A 24,466-nucleotide genomic window follows, 5' to 3' on the forward strand; every position below is an offset into this window, starting at 1 on the left:
AATTAATCACTTAGCATAAAAGCGCCGTCCCTCTATTCCAGTGGTTCTTAACCGGTGGTCCGCGGACCACTGGTGGTCCCTGGAGGCATTCCAAGTGGTCCACGAAGACATCGTAATAAACAAGTGACGTGACGTGATGAGTCGAGTCAACACAACGCAAACGGCGCACAGTGGGCGAGAAATCGACCTACCCTTTCATAGGATTTTGAAAAAAAAAAGACAGTTTGGTAAAACGATCCCTCGTGACTTAAAGGTTAAGAACCACTGCTCTATTGTGACGTTTCTAGAGTGACATTGACATAAGTTACGTCAATGTCACCCTGACAGCAGCCCATTGACTACGATACCGATATTTTAACGTTTATATTTTTCAAAATTAACAAATTAAATAGTAATGGATTTTTGATTTGATTTCCTTCTCCCAGGTGGAAGCAGCCAAAGCGATCGTCGAAAGCAAGAAGTCCGACCTCGAGTCCAACAACTCCCAGCTGTCAGATCTGTCAGCGCGAGTGACAGAACTCAGCGAGAAATGCGCTAATGTATGGAAGGTTTATGAAGCGAAGCGGCTGGAATATCAGCAACAGCGGTCTACGGCGCCTGCTGAAAGTGGTTGGGGCACTGGTGGTTAGTTTTCTACTATTTTTCAATTATTTCTATTACTTTTTAACTTTTCTATATCTTTTTCGTATTATTTTTCTATATTTCTTTTAATTTTTCTATCCTTTTTATGTTTTTTTTTTCTTTCTTATCTTTTTATTTTTGTTTTCTTTCTTAATATCTGTTTATTTTCCTATTTCTTTTGCTATGTCCACCTACTTTTTTATGTTACGATGTCTCTTAGAAAAATTATACTTATATTTATTTTATTTTACTTACCTCTAGTACTTAAGTACAATCTTAATTTGAGAAACATCCCTAGACTAAATCCTAGACTGCATCTAACTTAACACCAGGTTTGCGGTCAAATCACAGATCACAGAAACTAAAGGGAGATGTGACAAGTGGGCGGGGCCGGTGTCGCAGCAATATGCCCAAAAACAGAACACATTGCTGCAGAAGTCATAATGTAAATAGTTTACATTGCTTGCGTAGTACTAAAGATTATTCGAACGTTGAGTACTGATACCGCAGTGGATAATGAGCACATATTTTGATTACTTTGTGTGTGTCAATTTACAGTTTACATTGCTTACATAGTGCTAAAAATTATTCGAACGTTGAGTACTTATACCGCAGTGGATAATGAGCACATATTTTGATTACTTTGTGTGTGTCAATTTCTAATGCGACACTGAGTTTCGAACTCAGCGCATTAGTTGCCATCTCTCTACGTATATCTCTATGCGTCAAATACTTGCCTTGTTATGTATAAAAAATCCATGTTTTGCACCTTATTTTTTTTATGCAAGACAAGGCACTTATTGACCGCAATCGCACCTGATGTTAAGTGAGATGCAGTCTAGGATGGTACATATCTGCCCTGTAAGTGCTTCACTCTCGCCTTAAAACCGCCCGGATTATAATGTTGAAATACAGCAGCAGGCAGCGAATTCCAGTCCCTAGCTGTTCGCATTATAAAATATATTCTTTTTGTTGTCTAGAAGCTGACTGGGGTACTTCTAACGATGCTTGGGGCGATACTGGAGCTCAAGACGACGCTTGGGGCGACGCTCCTCCTACTACAGGTAAATTCTGTTGAAAATAATCAGTCTGATATTATTTTGCGCTTAAAAAACAAATAAAAGAAGTGTTGCCAAGGTAAAATTACCCTTTTTTTTCTTTGGCAACCAAATATTCCTTGATATTAAGCTAAAAAAAGTAACAAATAAATACTTGCGTATTTATTTTATGGATCATTTAGAGATAAGCATTCCTATAAGTAGGTTTCAAGATGCCATCTTGCCCGAAGCAAGTTGTTTACACGACAAGTCGCTCAACAGTATGTGTAATCTTTCTGTATATTTACCCCCTATACACATGAATGTCTTTAGAAAGATTCAGTCACTTCTTAAAAAATTAGGTATTTACGTTTGAGCCAACTTTTATGGCTATACAGGGTGGAATTTTGTAATGCCACCTGGAGGGAAAGTACTCTTAATATTGTAGATAGAAAATTTTACTGAAAGAAAACATTCCTTTATTTTTGAAAAGAAAGAGAACAAGAAAGATCAAAGACTTCCGAATTTTTATGAAAATTCACCTACGTACCATAAGAGTAGGCGCACACCGTTGATTTTTAGTTGGCCGATAGTTGTGCCCGATTTTAAATTGTATGAAGAATCGGCCAAATCGAATCGGCGTAGTGTGCGCACTCCCATACATGCCCATACTGATCAACTGCCCGACTAAACTATCGGCCGACGAATAATCAACGGTGTGCGCCTACTCTAAAATTTTCTGTAAATAATTAAAATAATTTAAGATTTCATGGATTTCCTTTCATTTGATTTATCAAGTTTGTTAGAGAGATTTCATCCTTATACTTAATCCTAACGATCGATGCAATAAAAATACAGGGTGTAATTTTCAACAGATTTTAGTTGGTTCGATTCCCGGGTGTAACAAGCAAATTTTTGGAAATCTTTGAATGCAGTTCCATTTCTTTTCAAAAATAAAGGAATGTTTTCTTTGAGAAAAAAATTATATCTACAGTATTAAGAGTACTTTCCCTCCAGGTGGCATTACAAAATTTCACCATGTATATTATGTCTATGTCACCCCTCCCGTGCCGCATAAATGCCCTAATAATGACGTACTACCTGTCCCTCCCAGCAACCGAACCCGTGACATCAACTCCGTCAACTACGTCAGCGCCATCGGCCGCGAGATGGCGCTGCGTGTACGAATTCAACGCGCGAACGCCCGACGAGCTTAGCTTGCAGCCGGGTGATCTGGTAAGTCGTGTCAAGCTTGACAGTTAGGGATTCCTAAGTAAAAAAAACAAGTGTTTTAAGAATCAGTCTGCACATATTTGATGTACTCGAATTTGGTTATTCCTACCGTTAGATAATTCCTGGCAATTAGTGGTGACTGAGTTTGTTCCGGCGTTTCTTCTCAGCACTTGCCATATGTTTGTCTCGAAGCGCTGGTAGGGCCCAAAAGATAAGGAGACATGTAAAGTGCCCCATAAGGGCTACCTTTTCTTTTTTTATTATTTTCTTTAATAATATTTTGACGTTCATGAGTGCCACTTGTGGTCTAAACTGAATAAATACTTTTGATTTTGATTTTGAATAAGAACAAGAACACTTTATTCAGCATAGAAAAAAATAAAATAAAAATACAGTACCATGACATTAAACTATAAACTATGCTGAAGTGGCGTCCGCTCAGCTATATTCGCGACATAACATGCGCCATGTCGAGACGCTGGTTTTCAGCAGGAACTATTATACGATGAGGATTGCGAATTGCTCGCCCTCTTGACCGGGACCATATTGAAGCTAAAGCCTGGTCCGTGAGCACGTAGAATTTTGTCCAATGACCCCAAGCTACCCATCCTTATCGCTCGCGCGTAATTATGTTGCTGTCGCGACTGTGCGACGGGCGCCCGCAGTGAGTGTGCGAGCGCGACAGCAACATAATTACGCGCGAGCGATAAGGATGGGTAGCTTGGGGTCATTGGACAAAATTCTACGAGCTCACGGACCAGGCTTTAGCATGAACAACTTTCGTCTTCGAATCGTTTGCATATTTGACAAAATTCTATACTAACCTTCTAATTAAACGATAACGTGACAATTTTGATTCTCAAAATAAATTTCGTGCAACCATTTATTATACTAAGTTCACTTTACGACACGTTCACAAGGGCGCTGCTGTAGTTTTCGTACTAAATCTTTTGATGGCGATTCGAATACGCAAACGATTCGAACTCTAAAATTTTTCGTGCTAGCCGTTCAGTTAACTTATCAAAAAATACTCGACACGTATTTTTCACTTTTTCATACTAATGAAAATTTAAAGAGATAAAGCGCGCCAAAGTTCAAAAGAAGAGGTGACGTCAAGGCGTGATTAAAAATGTAGCACTTTGTGACGTCACGTGGATCTTCAACGCACGATTACTTCGTGATTACTTGTTTGATTGACAAATAAAAATGTGTCAAATATTTTTGATAATAAAATTGACGGACTAAAGTTAAAACATGCAATACTACCCTAAACGGTATCCTGCAAAAAACAGTACTTGCAAAAAACCGCATGTCCATGTGGGAGAGAGCCCTTATGGTGAGACGCCTTTGTTTTTGTAAGTGTAATATAAAATCGTCTGTCCATCAGGTCAGCGACGCGCAGGCGCCTAGAGGCGACGCCGAGCCCGGCTGGCGGTGGGGCACAGCCAGAGGTAATATACAGGGTGTTAAAAGAATAAGGTAGCATCGTGAAGGTAGCAGGGAAGCGCTGGATGCAGGCTGCTACCAATCGATCAACGTGGAAAGCATTAGGGGAGGCCTATGTTCAGCAGTGGACGTCCTATGCACGGTAATACTATCTATACAGTATTCCAACTCGGCCATATTTTTGAAATAAATGTCAACAGCCGAGCGGTACGTCACCCTATGACAACATGCGATAGGGCTGCCCACCTGCAGACCCTATTTTCACTACATCTGCCTACGTGATTGTAATTTTTTATTTTATTTTGACAAACAAAATACTTTGTGAATGAAATAGGATAAAAATGCATGTTGTCTTGTCATTAGTAGATTTAACTAAAAAAAATATTTGTGTTAAGATTTAGTAACAAATCTTATAAATTTGCGACTGTAAAATGTATGCTCCTCGACCGAGGCGTACAAAATGCTTGATTTATTTATTATACAGAGTGTTGGGTAAATGGGTTTATAAGCAGACACTAGCCCATGTTAACGTGTGCATATAAATGGTATGGTGAAGTCAGAAATTATATCAGCATTTTAATAATTTTAATTTTCATAAAAATCTGATTTTAATAATTTTATTTTGTATGAAAATAAAAAAAAATTGATATCACTGACTACACCATACCATTTACAATATAATGTTAATATGGGCTAGTGTAGCCCATTTACCTAACACCCTGTATAAATAGGTACTTGTAATATTTTTTTATAAAATCAACACTTACTGTTTACAAAACAACACATCGTCAGTTTATTACTGTGGCACATTCGCGACACCCCCGACTTTTGCATGTCGAGCGCATACCGAGATTTGAATTTCGAAGGAAAGCTCGCGTTTCGTCCGTTTATATGAAGTTACAATACTGTATGATAGTATTACCGTGTCCTATGGCTGAAATGATGATGATGATGAAAAGAATAAGCTTATCATTATATCACACATAAGTGTTTTTAATAGATTTATTAAAGAGAGTGGCTGGAACAGAATTCTAAAGCAACTAAAAAAAACTTTCTGATCAGGGTCCTAAAGCAAGTACTTGAAAAAAAAAGCATTTTTGAACAGGATCCTAAAGCAACTAGCTGAAAAAAGCATGTTTGAACAAGATCCTTAAGCGAGTGGCTGAAAAAAAGCATTTAAACAGGATTCTGATGGTAACCTATAGCAAATAGCTAAAAAAAGCGTTTCTGAACAGGATTATAAAGCGAGTAGCTGTAAAAAAGCGTTTTGAAGCAGCATCCAAAAACAAGACACTGTTAAGTCGGCCGTTTGTTGTAGTGGTTCGAAATGGACTACTATTCCGGAGGTAGCGGGTTCGATTCCCGTACAGTACAAACATTTGAATGTATGAACATATTTGTTTGTATTGGATTTGGTGTTTTCTATGTATAATATGTATGTATTTCCAAAAAAATATATTTAAGTATGTTATATCCGTTGTCTAGTACCCATAGTACAAGCTTTGCTTAGTTTGGGACTAGAAGCGCAGTGTAAAATGTCCAATGATATGTATTTATTTATTTAATGATTTTTTTAACGTGCCAAATGCATGTTGTTGCCACAGGTCAATCGGGCTGGTTCCCTGAATCCTATGTTGAGGACATTAACGCGGTGGCCGCCTATGCTACCGAGGTCATCGAGCCTATGGAAACCAAGACTCAGCTCGAAGGTAAGTGTTTTTAATATTTAGCATTATATCTTCCTCGGTGGACTAACGATCAGTACGACTAGCACGAAAAACTTTCCGAGTTCGAATCGATTGCGTATTCGACAAAATTCGACACTCAACCTTCAAATTAAACGATATCGTGACAATTTTGACTCTCAAAATAAGTTTCGTGCTTCTTATTTCTCATTTTAAGTTCACTTTACGACACTAGCGATTCGAATACGCAAACGTGCTAGCCGTACAAGACTCAGCTCGAAGGTAAGTGTTTAATGTAGGATTTAGCTTATCCCACTCGGTGGACCGACGATCTGGTGAAGGGTCATCGAATCTATGGAATCCAAGACACAGCTCGAAGGTAAGTCTTTAATGAAGGACTTAGCTTATCCCACTCGGTGGACTGACGATCTGGTGAAGGGTCATCGAGCCTATGGAGACCAAGACACAGCTCGAAGGTAGGTGTTTTTAGTATTTAGCATTATATCTTCCTCGGTGGACTGACGATTTGGTGAAGGTCGCGGGAACACATAGCTCGCAGAACTGACGACCTATATGAATGGGTAGAGGCCTCGTACCGGAAAGCGAAGCGTGAGACGTCCACCCACAAGGTGGACAGATGACCTCATAAAGATTGCAGGAAGGCGCTGGATGCAGGCCGCTACCAACCGATGTAGATATCATTTGGTAGGTTAAAAAGATTGAAACATGTAGAGGCTCCTTAAGAGCAAAATATTTGACGATTTGTAAGAACTATTTAATAGTCTACTCTATACAAATAAAGAAATTTTGACTTTGACTATGTTCAGCAATGGACGTCCTATGCCTGAAATGATAGTCTAAAATAAAAATAATTGTTTCAGGCATAGCAGAAGTGCCAGAGGCAGAGATTGCAAACGATTTGGGCGGAGCGATGCCTGTTGTTGGTAAGTCTGATACATTGAGGCCCGAGCAGTGTCGTGAATAATCAAAAGATCATTATTTCTGTAGCACTATTTCTCATAAACATTTACGATTACACTCACATAAAATTTTAAAAAATCTCGAATAGTTCAAGTTTTCAGCGTGCCAATGAGTGCTAACGGACTGTCAAATAGTTGCAAAAAATGGTTCTGTTACTTCGCATCTCGCATCTTTTTATCACACAGTGTGGCTGCTAGTGACATCTCGCTCGCTCAGTCCTTTGTTGCTCTATTCCGCTAAAGCCCGGTCTGCGAGCACGTAGAATTTTGTCCAATGACCCCAAGCTACCCATCCTTATCGCTCGCGCGTAATTATATTGCTGTCGCGACTGTGCGACGGGCGCCCGCAGTGAGTGTGCGAGCGCGACAGCAACATAATTACGCGCGAGCGATAAGGATGGGTAGCTTGAGGTCTTTGGACAAAATTCTACGTGCTCGCAGACCAGACTATAGCTACGAGTATATTAACTTTATGGTATGTATGTATTATGTATCATTTTTGCTACAGAAGGTGGAGATTTCTACATAGCGGCGTACCCTTACACTTCGGCCGAGCCTGGTGACCTGACCTTCGAAGCTGGCGAACGGATTGAAGTCATGAGGCGGGACGGGGACTGGTGGACCGGACGGATCGGGATCCGGTAAGTTATTCATCATCATCATCATTTCAGCCACAGGACGTCCACTGCTGAACATAGGTCTCCCCCAATGACTTCCACATCGCACGGTTGGCAGCGGCCTGCATCCAGCGCCTTCTTGCTACCTATATGAGGTCGTAAGTCTTAATCCCTAGTCTTAAAGTTCAATTTACCCCAGACATCTGACGGACAGCTTGAAACAGTGTCGACAGCTTTGCATTGCAAACTGCAGTATTCTACGTACACAATACACGGAACCGCAGGAGCAGTTTTGCCTTTTTTTTTTATCCACAACGAGGAAGCTTTTGGCCTGTATCTCACCTGATGGTAAGTGACGATCAGGCCGAAGGTGGAAGCGAGCTTCACCTGGAATCCTCAACCACGGAGGAACTGGCTATCTTACCTCAACTGACGGAACACAACAATGCTGTTAACATTGTTGTTATGGCGACAGACTTAGGTAAGATGGTGGTAGCTAACCAGGCGGACTTGGAACAAGCCCTACCACCAACCAAACCGAACAGAAAAATCTGCCCCCACTTGGAATCGAACCCGGGACCTCTGCGTCTGAAGCAGGTGGTCTTACCACTAGACCACAAAGGCGGTTAAAGCGGACTGCTTCAGGCGGTTAAGCAATCGCCAGGCATACACTAACTGCTCGAGCTGTCGACAGCTCTCGCGCAGTTATCCGCCCGTACTCTTCATTTCACGTCGCGTGCGCTTTACTTGTTGAGCAGTTAATATCAACTGCTCTACCTGTTAATGCCAACAACAATCCCTTCTTATCGTGTCGACAACAAACCTACACAGTGTGAGCCCAAAACTTCGCCACAAGAGTGGCGTTGTCAGTAGCCTTCATTAAATCTTCCTGCGTGCAGTTGCTCGGGCACTCAAGGCACGACGTCATGTGCTTCATCGACTGGGGAACAAAACCGCAACTGCACTCAAAAGCAGGGTACCCATCTGCCATGTAGCACGTAACGTAGCATGTAACGTTAACATTAAGCTCGCTGTTTTGTACTGGGGCCGTTCAAGTATTACGTAAGCACCAAGGGGGGGTGGGGGGGTCTCTGTTTTGCTTATTTTGGATGACATGGGGGGTAGGGGGGTCTAGATGATGATTACGTCATCGTTAGTTATTTCATCATTGCAAACGTTGTGATAGGGATAGAGACATGCGATTTTTGGTTTTACGAAGGTAATACGATAGAGAATAATACAAAGTGATAAAAACCACCGGTTATAGGGGCATTTTTTGGAGAAATTTATTAGATAACCAAAAAAACACGAATTTAAAAGCAGTTTTTTTTTATCAAAAAGTATCATTTTTTATTATTTGTTGGCCTTTTTGTGTATTTTATGTTTTTTTTTTTTAGTATCGCCTGTTATTTAGCATTATTACTGTTTTTACTTTATCAGGATATACCGCTTAGTTTAAAAGTAATTACGTTTTCTTTACAATAAGTAATTGGAAGAAAAAAAAATCTATAAAAAAAATTAAAAAAATATCAAAAATTTTTACCTCTTTTTTGTCGATAAAAATATCTAGTTTCATCTATTTTTATATGTACACTTTAACCTGACTCACACTGATAAAAAACATTTATAACTAAAAATGTTTACGTAAGCATAGGGGGAGGGGGTAAGTGCTTTGCTTACTTTTGATGACAACGGGGGCGGGGGGGTAAAAAATGGTAAGAAATCTGCTTACGTAATACTTGAACGGCCCCACTGAACATTGTTGTGTGTGCAATAAAGTCTTTAAATAAATAAATAACGTGTCCAAATTGTAATATCTTGTAAAACCATGTAATAGCAAATAAATATTTCTGATTTCTGAAAAAAAACTTCAAGTGAGTACGGCTCGTCCACGGTCATCGCGTATCTGGCTGCGAGCTCCTGGATCCTACTGCGAGCCGCCTTTGTGCTCGCAGTGATACCGCCACTCGGCGGGTCGCTGCAATCTCCCTGCGAACCACGCGCGAGCATCTCGCAGCGGGCTCGTGCCTATGTACTCACTTGATACAGTATCTGATACATAACATGCTCCAGATTGTCCTTACTACGGCCGACTTGCGTTCTATCCAATCCCTAATATTACACAGGACTAAAAACTCATTTATTTTTGCAAATAGGCTTTTAAAAAGCACTTTTACACGTCCCAATATTAACCCTACCACTGCTTCGGGACAATAAATGGGCCAGTGCTGAGAAGAAGCAGCGCAAGAAACTCAGTCACTATTGTCAGCCTCCTTTTACGTTTACAATCTTTAAAATATACAAATTATAGTCATAAGTATTGATGCTACCTAGGTAGTTAAAATTGTCAAAACCTAATTTAATCAGTAATCATTTTTCTCCCCAGAACGGGCATATTCCCCTCAAACTACGTCACCAAAGACACAACCTCTTCCACCGGCGACACCATCAGCACTATACCGGAGGCGGCTGAACCGGAACCGGAGCCGGCCAGCCCGCTGCCGGCGCCGCAACCGGCGCCCGTCGCCGTGGCGCCGGAACCGGATTTGGTGCAGGTAAGAAGAAGGAATGGACTTTTTCACTTTTTTTAGCAGTGGTAGGGTTATACTGGGAATGTAAATAAAATAAATAAATAAATATCCTTAGACATTTTACACTGCGCTTCTAGTCCCAAACTAAGCAAAGCTTGTACTATGGGCACTAGACAACGGATATAAACATACTTAAATACTTTTTTTTTGTAAATACATACTTATTATACATAGAAAACACCCAGTCCAATACAAGCAAATATGTTCATGCACACAAATGTTTGTACTGTGCGGGAATCGAACCCGCTACCTCCGGAATAGTAGTCCGTTTCGAACCACTACACCAAACGGCCGACGATGATTGTGTTCGTCGTGATTGGCCGATGTGATTTTTGAAAGCCTATTTACAATAATAAATTATCGCCCATATTCACAAACGATGCTTGCTTAAGAGCAGCAGCAAATCGAACGCACAGCGTTGAATAGAGCTCTGCGATTGGTCCGTGTGTCACTCTGTGCGCCCACGCGCACTGTGAGACATCATAGTAGTTTGTGTATATGGGCGATAGGGGCAGAACTGCCAAACATAAGTGATAAGTAGCAGTGATATAACTCGTAGAGCAGATGGCCGCTGGGGCAGAAAAGTTCTCTAGTGGCGACCACAGGACTAGTATGGGTAAGTCTCCTACTAGGTGGACCGACGATCTGGTAAAGAAGAACCTGGATGCGGGCAGCGCAGGACCGTTCTTTGTGGAAAACCTTGGGGGAGGCCTTTGTCCAACAGTGGACGTCTTTCGGCTGAAACGAAGAAGAAGAAATGTCAAATGCCCATGTTGTACCCACTCCTCTGAAGGTTGGAGACACTACACTCGAAGTTGTTGACAATTATGTATACCTGGGACAAACAGTCCAGTTAGGTTCGAGAAAGAGGTAAATCGTCGAATCCAACTCGGCTGGGCAGCGTTCGGGAAGTATTCTCGCGTCCGAAATACCGCAGTGACTCAAGACAAGTCTTTGACCAGTGTGTGTTGCCAGTGATGGTATACGGATCTGAGACGTGGTCGCTTACTATGGGCCTCATAAGAAGGCTCAAGGTCACCCAAAGGGCGATGGAGCGGGCTATGCTCTGTTTTTGCGTGATCGAATCAGAAATGAGGAGAATAACAACTTAGATAAGGTATTTTGTTTCAGCCAAATGACCTCCACAGCTTGGATATAGGCTTCCTCTAAGGATTTCTACAATGATTGGTCTTGCATTACTCGCATCCAGGTATTTTCGTACCGGAAAACGCAGCGTGAAGCGAAAAAGGTAGCAGGAAGGCGCTGGATACAGGCCGACCGTGCGATGTGGAAGTCATTGGGGGAGGCCTATATCCAGCAGTGGACGTCCTGGGGCTGAAATGATGATGATGATGATGATAAGGTATTTTCCGGAACCTTCAGTAGATGGTCGATCTACCTAGTGACATAATAATAGTGTCCAGATTGAGTGATCCAGTTAATTAGTTCTAACTTTCTTTGTTTAGGTTTTACAAATTTAATACCTTGCCATGAAGTTTTCACAGTTTTTTCCTAAATCCTCTCAAAATTTGGTTGTGGTTGGATGAGTTTTTTTGAAAAGATCACTCAATCCACACACATACTATTTTGACAGGCTATGTATGTATGTATGTTCATCTGTTCCCTCGTAACTTATAAACTACTTATCAGAATTCGACAAATGACATATCATTAGAAGCGTCTTAATTGTCCGCTGGCTATCGGCTATATGGGGTTTCACAAAATCTAATGTGGCGCCCTCTAGCGGACAAAACATACAGAGTAAAAAAATTATGAGCAATGAGGGTTTTCGCGAATGAAAGATCCGCTAGATGGCGGACGTGGATTTGGGGTCTGACTGCTGCGTGATTGGTGGATTTTGACATATCTGTCAATGTTATGTCAAAAATAACCAATCATGCAGCATTTGGACCTCGCGTCTACGTATTGCCATCTGGCGGATTTTTCAATCGCGAAAACCCTCATTATATTGCTGTCGCGACTGTGCGGCGGGCGGCCGCAGTGAGTGGGTGAGCGCGATAGCAATATAATTACGCGCGAGCGTTATGCCAGGTAGCTTGGGGTCATTGGACGAAATTCGTGCTCGGCGACCGGTCTTCACCTCCAGTATTAATGTGACGTGCTAATTTTGTTTCACCCTGCATAAAACCAATTTTCTTTCCTTCCAGGAGCAAAAGTCCTCAACCCCCGTGTCATCAGAAGTGGCAGCCATTACGGACGCGGCGCGCCCGCCGTCGGCCGCCCGCCGCGACTCGGGCCGGGACTCCGCCACCGCGCGACGGAAGCCCGAGGTGGCGCAGGCCGTGGCTGCCTACACCGCCGCCAGGTACTGTGGTGACGTCACACCGTGCCGCAGCCCGGGGATAACAAACAATTGCGCAATATTGCAATCTAGCAAGACAATACAAAGCTTACTATTAAAAGAAAGAAATGTATGTTAATAGGGCGCCCGCTCAGTTTTAATTAGGACACCTTGTAGGATTTCTCGACACTGGTTTTCAGCAGGAAGCCCTACAACTGGTGTAAGGGTGATGCACCATCTTACTTTAAATTTTTTAGATTAATTGAACATTTAAATTCATTTAAAAAAACTTTAATGACTTATTTAATTAATAAATGTTATTATAATATATCTGAATTCTTTGACGATAAATCTAATTAGTTTATGTAACTGCCAAATTTTATTGTTGTCTGACAAATTGTATGCTCTTTGAGCGGAACATAGTGATACTACCTAATGTAACATGTCACCATTTTTCCTATGATTCACAATAAATGATTTTGTATTTGTATTAACTTTAACAAACGTCAAAAATCTGTCAAACTCCATACAAAAAGCACCGGTTATCGTCATAGTTACCGTTAAAGTTAGGTGGTGCAACTCAGCCTTAGAGAAGAAGAGGCTGTTAGAGAAAAAGCAACGGTTACAGGTAATATTACAGTTAAAATAAGGTGCCTCAGCCTAACAGTTTATGTTTGTTCCAGCGCCGAGCAGTTATCCCTGACTAAGGGCCAACTCCTTATCGTCCGTAAAAAGGCAGACAGCGGCTGGTGGGAGGGAGAACTCCAGGCCAAAGGGAGGAACAGACAAGTGGGCTGGTTCCCCGCTAGCTATGTCAAGGTGAGTGTCATTGACAGTGTCGCCACCTGGCATTACCCTAATTTAGGGTATTTTTAGGGTAGAAAATTATTTAAGGCCTATTCAGACCTAAGCGGTATTCGCTACCGTCTGCGGCAGAGAAAACCCAGTGGGTATGCGGTAATAATACTGTTCAGACCTAAGCGGTATTCGCTACCGTCTACCTATGTACCTTTACCCACAGCGGCAGCGAATATCGCTCAGGTTTGAATAGGCCTTTAATGTAATTTTCAGGGTAAAATAAATATAATATTTTCCCAATGAAATATACGATTTTAGGAAGAAAAATACTGCAGATGACATTTCTATGACTACTATGGACGCATTCCAAGAATGTTTGGAAACTAAATATTAATTAATTAATTAAGCCTTTTATTTGGACAACAGTATACTTTACTGTACATTTATCATCACACTATTAAATAATATGTTTTTTTATACAATTTTATTCATTGATATATTTCGTGCTTCTTTATTTTCTGTAGGCCCGTTTGCCAATTGGCAAAGGCCTCGGAACTAAATATTAGTTTATAATAAATTAATTGAGTAATTTATTGATTTGGTTCATTAACAAAAAACAGGGTAAAAAATAATAAATCAGCCTAATTTAGAGTAAATTCGCTAAACGTTAGGTTAAAAAAATCTGAGGTGGCAACACTGCTGTCACCGTGTCATTAGTCATGTCAGTCACTGCTAGTATAACTGCGGCTGGTGGGAGGTAGAACTCCAGGCCAAAGGGAGGAACAGACAAGTGGGCTGGTTCCCCGCTAGCTATGTCAAGGTGAGTGTCATTGACAGTGTCCCGACCTGGCATTACCCCAATTTAGGGTATTTTTAGGGTAGAAAATTATTTAAGGCCTATTCAGACCTAAGCGGTATTCGCTACCGTCTGCGGCAGAGAAAACCCAGTGGGTATGCGGTAATAATACTGTTCAGACCTAAGCGGTATTCGCTACCGTCTACCTATGTACCTCTACCTACAGAGGCAGCGAATATCGCTCATGTTTGAATAGGCCTTTAATGTAATTTTCAGGGTAAAATAAATATAAATTTTTTCCAATGAAATACACGATTTTAGGAAGCAAAATACTGCAGATGACATTTCTATGACTACTATGGATGCATTCCAATAATGTTTGGAAACTAGATATTAGTTAATAATAAATTGAGTAATTTATTGATATGGTTCATTAACAAAAAACAGGGTAAAAAATAATAAATCAGCCTAATTTAGGGTAAATTCGCCAAACGTTAGGGTAAAAGAATCTGAGGTGGCAACACTGCTGTCACCGTGTCATTAGATGTCAGTCACTGCTAGAATAACTGCGGCTGGTGGGAGGTAGAACTCCAGGCTAAAGGGAGGAACAGACAAGTGGGCTGGTTCCCCGCTAGCTATGTCAAGGTGAGTGTCATTCACAGTGTCCCCACCTGGCATTACCCTAATTTATGGTATTTTTAGGGTAGAAAATAATTTAATGTAATCAGGGTAAAATAAATATATTTTTTTTCCAATGAAATGTACGATTTTAGGAAGAAAAATACTGCAGATGACATTTCTATGACTACTATGGATGCATTCCAAGAATGTTTGGAAACTAGATATTAGTTTATAATAAATTAATTGAGTAATTTATTGATATGGTTCATTAACAAAAAACAGGGTAATAAATAATAAATCAGCCTAATTTAGAGTAAATTCGCCAAACGTTAGGGTAAAAAATCTGAGGTGGCAACACTGCTGTCACCGTGTCATTAGATGTCAGTCACTGCTAGTATAGATGACCCAAGCTGAACTGTCCCACCAAACTCAATGACAGGGGGGCGCTACCATCGTTCAACTATATGGTTTCCAACATGGCAAACATCGGAACCAGCGATCCGGTATTGACGGTGGCGCCCCACTGTCAATGTCATGGATAGGACAGTTCAGTATTTTGGAACTATATAACTGCGGCTGGTGGGAGGGAGAACTCCAGGCCAAAGGAGGAACAGACAAGTGGGCTGGTTCCCCGCTAGCTATGTCAAGGTGAGACTATTCCCACTTCCCACCTAGCCAGGATCTACAGCTTGGACTATTTGACTATTCCCACCTCTCGTTCCCACTGCTGCAACTCCTGTGTAGCCAGGATCTACAGCTTGACCGCCAATAACACAACCAGTGAAGGTCAAGTTTGTCCCGGGGGAAAGTTAAACTGTCATTGGACCCGCAACGAAATCAATCAGAAGAACATAGGAGATCGAAATTAAGGTTCGATTTCCCTCCAATCCACAGCTAGTATGTACAGTCNGCGTGGGCAGGCCTCCTACTAGGTGGACCGACGATCTGGTAAAGGTCGCGGGAAGAGCCTGGATGCGGGCAGCGCAGGACCGTTCATTGTGGAAAACCTTGGGGGAGGCCTTTGTCCAGCAGTGGACGTCATTTGGCTGAAAAGAAAGAAAGAAAGAAAGAATGTTGTAGGGACACATGTAGTATGAAAGGTGTATGTCAGCGATTTCGAATGCTTGTGTGACGTGTGAATCAAAGAGTCGGCCAGTTACTGCGCACTGACCGGCTCGGGCAAACGTGTTAGCTTTGGGAAATTTAAGTAAATAAAAATTGCATTTCTATTGTTCGGTATATTCGTATTTCATTGAAGGTCAGTGGCAGTAACTCCCAGGATAGCTAGGATCCTCACACTTTACCAACTTGAGTTAACTTTGAGTCAGATAAATTAACATTCTTATACAGACACTAAATAGGTACACTTACACGAGTTTATAAAATAGGTTACGATAAAAACCTACAATGTCATCTCTGCATTGGCCAGTCCTACAAGATTGCACGAGCAAAATTCTTTTATAATTGCGTAATTTTTCAGACCCATAATGAAATACCTACTGCCTTTTATGAATGGCGGAATATTATGCAGTGACTTCTTCACATGACCATCGGAGTAATAATAACGTGCATAGTACGCTGTTTACTCGCGTGTAAAGTTACGACTCACTACGTAAATGTCAATATTATTGTTATTAATAATTAGCTTTATATCAACCGAGGATAATTAATTGGATATTTAGTTTTGCATTTAAGCATTCTTAACAGATAAGTATTTTCTGTGTACCTACCTATTAAAAGCTTTTCCAAAGAAACAAAAAAGTTAAATGCAGTGTATGCAATTAGTTATCTCCTTAAATTAGTATATTATGCTGATGAGATCACCACACTTTTGATAGTAATGAATAAGTGTAGACCACGCTCATGTAATGTAAGTAAATATAGCTAAACTCAACGGAACATATCCGAAAGTAGATAGGTAATAGATAAGTTAATAAATATAATTAGACTCCTACAAGTCTCATATTTCGGCCCAAATAGTGCTTAATGTATCAACATTCATTATTAATTAACCTTCCCGTAGCACTGAAGAGGTAATAACGATGAATGGTACGACGCTAAGAAAGGGATATGTCTGCCATTTTGTTGTTGCTACGAGCGATGCTTTCAAATAATTTCCACTTATTCTCGTAGGCCAAGAGCTCTCATCCTGCTAAATAATGGCTTGCCTAATGGAATTCCTACTTTAGGAACTTGCTTTTGGAGGTATTCACTCACTAATTAAATGATTAGGTACCACTATTAGCTACACTTTACTAACAGTAATTTATCTGCTTAAACTTGTTTAATAAGTATTTAATAGTTTTATTGTTAAATATTGTAAAGCTTTCATGGAGGAAACGCCCGATCGTTGTGTGAATGATCCGCATGATCCGAGCTGAGACTGGATCCATGAAGTCCAAGGCCTAAAATGCCATTATGTAATGGTGCATTATGGAAGAGGTCTTTGCCCCAGAATCGGATGTGTGAACAAGACGCGTGGGTTGTGATAATTATGCTTAATCGATCTTCGATTGTTATACGTTATTTAGTTATTAAATTCGCTTAAACTGCCATTTTATTATCCAATAAACGAAGTAGGTAACACACTTCATGCCTCAATATTCACTCGATGGTTTTAAGTCTGCGTAAAAATAGCAAGTCTATTAGCAAGATATTCGTGTTTAAACCTGACCCGGCCGAAGTTTTTAATGTGCTGCAGATATTCTTCGAGTTAAGCTCGAGAGCTTCATTTTTTAGAATTCATACGACTCATAAATACTCCGCCTGTGCAGACTTCATTTGTAAATAGTTCACCTTTTTTAGTCTGCCGTGTGTTCGGACAGTTAGCAATGCAAGTAGCAATGTTTATGAATCATTTTAGAGCTTTCCTTGTTATTTTTATCAAGTGGTAGACAAAATACGTTATTGAGAGTATCTACTCAGCCGGTCTCAGCCACTGGTCTACTAAACCTTAAGAGGCATCTTCTACTCTAACCACTACGAATTTATGGGTTTCCTACCTTATGTCCTCTGCTGACTCGAGTCCGTTGCCCTAGACAACATTGTGATGGCCTAAGTATTAACTATTTACGATGATTTTAATGTTAACCACCGAAGAAAAGTTAGAACGCAAACTGGCTAATTAACGTTGATGAAATTCAGCCGAATATAAGCTACTACGTGTGCATTAATTAAGTAAAACTTACAGCACATAACGGCATTTTAAGCTGTTAATCCATTTTATGACCAATTGACATTGTAACTGGATTGTCTGAGTTCTGTTATTAAGTCATTTGACTAAAGTTGTTTGATTTAAATTTTAATAGCGACGCCAACATACTCGTAAGTAGGCAAAGAAAAAAGTCTTTAGACATTAATTGAGTCGATATCTATTGGTTATTATGAATATCTGCTCATCAATCAAGATATATTTTCGATATGAATAATGAATGCGACAATAACGAGGCGTATCTACCGTTTCAGAGCTGCAGAGAATTCTGCAGGTTGACAAAGCTGTTTTTTTAATAAGATGTTTTTTAATGAAATATCTGGTATTTTATAGTTAGTTTTCCAATTAAAATAATTGAAGGTAAATAATTATTATTTAAATGTGAATATTTCATTAATCTTTACACATTATGCTGAACTATTTATTGATTTACATACTTAGGTACTTAACTACCCATGTGACATGCAATAATATTATTTGGATTTGGATTTACCTAACTAGTTATAATGAAATTAATAGCTGCACTATTACCTACTATTTTATATTGGCCAGCATGTATGAAAACATTGATTAAATATTTCATGTACGTAAAGATTAATATAACCATTACGTAGGTATTACATACAGGTAATGTTGAACAAACAGGTTTGATTTTGCCCTTGCCATTATGTGCTATAATGGGAGTCTGAGTTGGCTCATCATATTCATTCCGTTCGCAACTTATTGAAAATGGCAATAAGAAAATCTAGTAAATGTTTAATTGAAGGTTGCATGTAAAAACGATTGCACGATAAAATGGTGGGACTTTCAACTGGAAAGTATGTCTTAAAATACACCCAGTATCTATCATGAATGCGAACCGTTAAAATTGTGTTCATTCATTCCGCTTCTAAAATAGAATCCGTTTTAGAATGAAATGAACTTACGAGTAACTAGCTCTATGAACAAAAGTTTGAGAAGCGAGAAAGCCAAAGTCCTAGATTGCTGTGTTACTATAGCATCATGTACGCTCAGTACACTGAATAAATCAAATAGATTCAGAACAATACCATAACAATTATGAACCTTTGACACCTCGAACGTGAGACGATCCAAGCTTTAGCACGATATCCCACAGTGATTTTCCTGAGGCTTATTATCACTGTTGTCAGACAAAATACTGTTAGCTAGCTGTATTTTTTCTTATGTTGGGGTTTGAAGTTAATCATGATATGTTCTTCTCGATTACGTGAACAGTTTACTACTAATCAGTTTTTTATCTTTAGTACAAGAAGTGTATAATTAATAAAACTAACTTGATGGATTTTTTTTGTAACTTGACAAGTTTCTGCTTTATCTTTAACAAATATTCATAATTAGCATTGTATTAATTAAGTATTATTGAATGGAATATATTTAGTATAATCTTTTTTGTAAAGAATAGGCTAAACTTTTTTTTGTAAAGATTACTCCTGTAAAATATATTGATCAACACTAACCTATGAAAGAAATTATTTCTGTTTTGCAATGTTTTCAGACCCAATACAAAATCGAGGCACCCCGCGTCGCTAGCTTATAACGTTATTGTCAAGATTTTATGCCATTTATTTGACCAGAATTCTTTAGATGCAGTTTACAACTGAGTTAGACTTTACTACAGCGCTTGAAATTCACGCGCATCATGCCTCTAGCAGTTTTTATCGCAGATTAAGCTGGATACGTCATCTCGTTGACATTACCAAGCGGCATTACGAAGAGCATCCGGTTTGTGTTCAATCCAATGCCTGTATGCTGATATCTGAATCACCATCGGCTTATTTTTTATAGTTTTATGAGTAAGTAATAACGCAATTCTTATTTTTTCTAGTAACGTGGTATTATAAATTGGAAATATGTCTTCCAAGCAACGCCTGTGTGACTGGTTTACTGTACAGCTCAAAGGCTGATTGATTGAGAACAAGGTAGTTACATGTATGAATGAATAGCTAAGATCGCGATTTATTAACTTTTGATTTGTTTTGCAAACTTCACAGCGTGAGGCAGTTGGTTATAAAAGAAAATTATAAAAGAAATTAGGAGTTCCGAGCTTTTGATCGGAAGTTAGATTAGAATTGAACGTTGTTCTTCGAAGAACTTGCCAATTGACGGGAAATATTGGACGTGATTTATGGCCACCGCGCCGGTACCTTAAAGTCAGTCATATAATTAGAATAACGAAAATGTAATAAATAAGTAAGTAGTAAAAAAACTAAAATAATTATTTTTATTCTAGATAAATCATCTCATTTCTACAAGTGAATAAATCCTTCTCCCCTTTGTGTTACGTAACACACTCAACTCATGCGTTTATTTCTGCAGGCAAATATTGTGTAATTAAAACCTGTTAAGGGCCGGCGTCTACAGTCTTTGCATACTTTTTGTAAAGTTAATCACGAATCTACGAAAGTTGGCGAACAATTTTGTTCGTTTGTTTTGCATTCGCGAGATAATCCATAACGTGCAGGCGAGTGTGCGACGGGTTCGTGGCTCGTGCTATACGGAAACAGTTAGGCAGATAAGTACTAATAACACGTCTAGGATGTTCGCAAACTGCGCAGTTTTGCTACCTGCTATTAGTTCCGCGGAGGCACCATTACGCGCCAAGACAAAGCGGTTAAAAGTTTTGGTAATTTCGTTGGAAATATTAATTTTAGATGATGATTGATTTTTTTATAGTTAATCAATGAGTCGTGCGGTAGGACGGGCGGGTTAGCTCATCCTCCAAGTATTTTGGTAGTTTTTGCTGCGCCGGCGCACGAGAAGGCCCCGGCGGACACGACTCCAACAAATGACGGCATGCTCCACCGACCAGTAACGTTCAGCTTTTCCCTTTAAGCGCTATTTTACACAAACCTAGGTTTTTTACACATTCATAAAAGTCATCATAAATTAAGCAAATAACATGCTTTGAATTTTAAATTACGCAAATATTTTTATACAGAAGAATACAATGTAACACGTTATAGGAAGATATTTTAATTAAGATTTACTCAGAATATTTCAGTTTATGAAGATTAATTTATTGTGTTCTGGAAATCATACCCATTTTGCAATAAATTGTGAAATTATATCGTCGCAGGATATGCTTTGGATAGAAGACACTTAACGGTGTTCATTATGAATAAAATAACGAAAGCTCGCATTTATACAATGTGTCTTATATGTATACTCGTTCGATCGATCTGTGCCAACTTTAATGAACAAACCTGTATATTATTTAATTCGGCCTTCATTCAAATTATTAATGGACGGTGTTTAAACTCCAATAACAGTACTTTCTATGGCGAATTGAGATGAGATCGAAAAATCGATAAAGAATAACCCGGAAGTCTAATTGCAGTAAAATTATATGCCAGTCTAATTACGAGTCAATTGCGAACCTGCACTTACGAAGGCGGGTCAAATTAACATTGGTAACATTAACATTCTATGTACTTAATACATAGAAAAATATATTTACTTGCATGCTTTATGTAGCCCAAGTCGGTAGGTACTAAACGTTGAATCTGATGAGAAGTGAAAGGTGGCCTATAATAGTAGCAAATTGAATATTACTCTTGTATGCAACTGTAATTAAAATTCAATTCAATCATGGAACTGAAGACTAGTGATATCTACTAAAGATGAACGTATGAATTACACCATAAAAGTTTATATTTCAAATTATAACCACATATCATTAAAATACAGTTTTATTAATATTGTTGCATATTCATCTTGAATTATATTATAAACAAACAGAGGGCAATAAAAAACTCACTTATAGCCTTTTTTCGAAGCGGGAAAAACATCCGTTACGTATAAAAACTGTATTGTGTATATTTTAACGGCTACAAAAACGTACTCGATCTGTGTTTACGTTTATTTTGATAGAGTTTCTCAACACTGTCAAATGTTAGTCAAACATAATATTAGCAGAGCCCATTGAAGATTGTTTTTGTGACAGTTAAAATTCATTCATACATGTGTCTGAATGACGCGCACGCGCGACGCGCTTTGTATTAGACATCAACGCTTGCGCAGCCGCTCGTTACGCGTCGCGTGGTTACTACGCGTTCTTTCAGTCCATTCGTTGTAAAGTATTAATTTTTATCAACAAAAACTCATCAGATGACTGTGTTCCTATTTATAGATATAGCATAATACTCTTGATTAAGTCAAGGCAAAATGTATTCTTCAACGTTTATGTCTTCTATCGCAATTCTGTCCTGTAAATGTACTAATGTAATAATTATATTATAGTAGGTAATTTTCCATTTCAGTACTAGGTAGAGTACCTATCTTCACTTCACTTCATGACGTGATAACGTTTTAACTTATTATTAACGAATCATTTTTAAGAAAAAAATAAAAGACCAGAAAAGTAAACGACAGAGTTTTAATTATGTTATAACGATAAAGACGCCGTACGCCCGTAACCATAGGTATAATATTAAGAAGCTTAACGAGCCAATAAGCACGTTCAATTATGTACTGCTGAAGATACAATTCATGTATTTACTCGGCTTTATTGATATCAGCGATTACGCTACCGATGTTTATTGTTGCTAATAACAGTCGTCGACTGTCGATGCAGAGTAAGAAGCTATTCAGCAACGCTAAATGAATTGTCTACTCTGTTATTACAATCGATTATACAATTAAGTAGTAATTATACAATGTTGCTGTGGCGAGCGTGCAAGGTACCCCTGCTTATGATCCAGTAGGAACAGTAGGTTCATTGCCAGATAAACCATAAGCAAGTTTACTACATCTCTGTTTCAGAGCGTAAGTAGATATCAATAAACTACGACGTGAAAATTTTGACGTGAAATTGACGACTAGTGCAACATTAATGCTACGGTATGTATATGGCGTAGTAAGGTCATTTACTTTGTTTAAGGACTTTGTCACACTGGATGTGGTCTGCAGTCAGGTCAAAGTAATCATACGTACATGATGCGGGCTGCGTTCACTTTGATTTAACCTGACCGCTGATAGCATCCAGTGTGACAAATCCTTTTATGCCTAGATTTTGGGCGTCGCGTATTTTGATAAAAAAATATATCTTGGGTAGGTCTACTCTGTTCTCATGCCACCATGATTTTTGCTCTATACATTCTGGAATTGCTTGCTACCCCCACTTGATGCACTCATAATTTAGTTTAGGGCGTACACAGGCGAGCTTTCTATGCGTTCCTGTTTTATAGTTCCCTGCTGGCGCGGGATGCGTTTTTCCTAAGTACTGCGCATTAATGAGCTTCGTTATAAAGTAAGTCGAGGGTCCTTAGCTGCCATCCAGCGAGATTGCTTTTCGCGGGCGGCGTCTATTAATAGTTATTTATAGGTGAAACAAAGAATCGCGCCGCACGAGTATGGCTCGTGCTTTTAGGGTTACCTTCCACTACCAGACTTTAAGCCTCAAAATTTGTGTAGTTCAATACGTCTGTCTACGTTTTTTTTAGCAACTGCATTCGTTGTTTAGAAACAAGTCATAAAAACAAAACGTGCAGCAGCAATTCCCTGATTTTGCAGTTAATTCACGATTAATTTTAATATTATTGATTTTATAGCCAATTCAACGTTTCATTTATTTCCTCATTGCATAGGTATATTAATAATGTGCGACATTATCAAGTCATATTTTTGTACGTAATTATTATTTTACGTGATGCAGTTTTTAATTCAGATTAATATAATATCTAAACTTGATAATTATACAATTTAATTAGTTTGCTTTTGATAAATATTAAACCTATGGCATCGTGACAGACAGGTCTTCATCTGCATCATGCAAGTAGGTAACACACGTACAACCTGATGCGTCAAAAGGTTCACACATATTGCAATAAAACGACTCTCAAAGATACGTACAACGCTCCGCGAAGGTAATTTATGAAACAACCTACCAACTGAGATTAAATTATATAATTATTATAAACGTACTTTACACAACTATAAAGTATATCGTAAATATCTAAGGCTGTTATGCGCACCCAGCCAGGCACGCAGGAAGCCGAGGAAAGGTTTCGAGTTAATCTAATTCTTTAGAGAACTTGTAAGCTGGAAAATGTTTAGGCATTTATGTTCACTCGTTTAACCAAGCAACTCGAATATTATTCTTATACATATTTTTATATATGTTACAGGAAATGTATGAAATCCGTCATTGTATACAATTCCTAGGATTTGTGTATAAGTCCTAAAATCACCCGGAAATGTGTGATGTAAATTATATGAGACACATTTCCTAGGAAATTTACACATTTCCTAAACAGCAATCGGAAATGTAATTAAGATTTCTTTTTTTTCTCCGAAACTTAAATGGCTTTATCGCGCCGCGGCCGCTGTGTATGTGTTAGGTCGCAAGTCTAACCTAACCTAACCGAGACTTTGTTATCCAGCTACAGGAGTACTAAAACCTTCATGCCAATAATAGTTAAATAAAAGAGATGTTAAAATTAGGGTTTTCCAATACTTCAGCGTAATATGCGTGATGACGAAAGAAAGGTATGCCAATAGGCAAATATT

The 24,466-nt window shown here is 39.0% G+C and overlaps 1 protein-coding gene across 2 annotated transcripts in view; it reads left to right on the plus strand.

Moving 5' to 3' along the window:
* Dap160 (dynamin associated protein 160) overlaps positions 1–13,399 on the plus strand; it is a 28,750-nt gene extending 15,351 nt beyond the window's left edge. For both annotated transcript variants that reach the window (XM_028301404.1, XM_028301395.1), the window contains 10 exons: positions 426–624; positions 1,602–1,685; positions 2,773–2,894; positions 4,279–4,342; positions 5,942–6,046; positions 6,904–6,966; positions 7,511–7,643; positions 10,006–10,174; positions 12,379–12,536; positions 13,196–13,399. In XM_028301404.1, coding sequence (XP_028157205.1) covers positions 426–624; positions 1,602–1,685; positions 2,773–2,894; positions 4,279–4,342; positions 5,942–6,046; positions 6,904–6,966; positions 7,511–7,643; positions 10,006–10,174; positions 12,379–12,536; positions 13,196–13,388 — 1,290 coding nt within the window. In that variant the 3' untranslated portion in view covers positions 13,389–13,399. The remainder of the gene's footprint in view (positions 1–425; positions 625–1,601; positions 1,686–2,772; positions 2,895–4,278; positions 4,343–5,941; positions 6,047–6,903; positions 6,967–7,510; positions 7,644–10,005; positions 10,175–12,378; positions 12,537–13,195) is intronic.
* The last annotated feature ends 11,067 nt before the right edge of the window (positions 13,400–24,466 follow it).

The sequence above is a fragment of the Ostrinia furnacalis genome, unplaced genomic scaffold (genome assembly GCF_004193835.3).
Source record: "Ostrinia furnacalis isolate ACB-3 unplaced genomic scaffold, ASM419383v2 OfSCF0075, whole genome shotgun sequence".
Classification (NCBI taxonomy): Eukaryota; Metazoa; Arthropoda; class Insecta; order Lepidoptera; family Crambidae; genus Ostrinia; species Ostrinia furnacalis.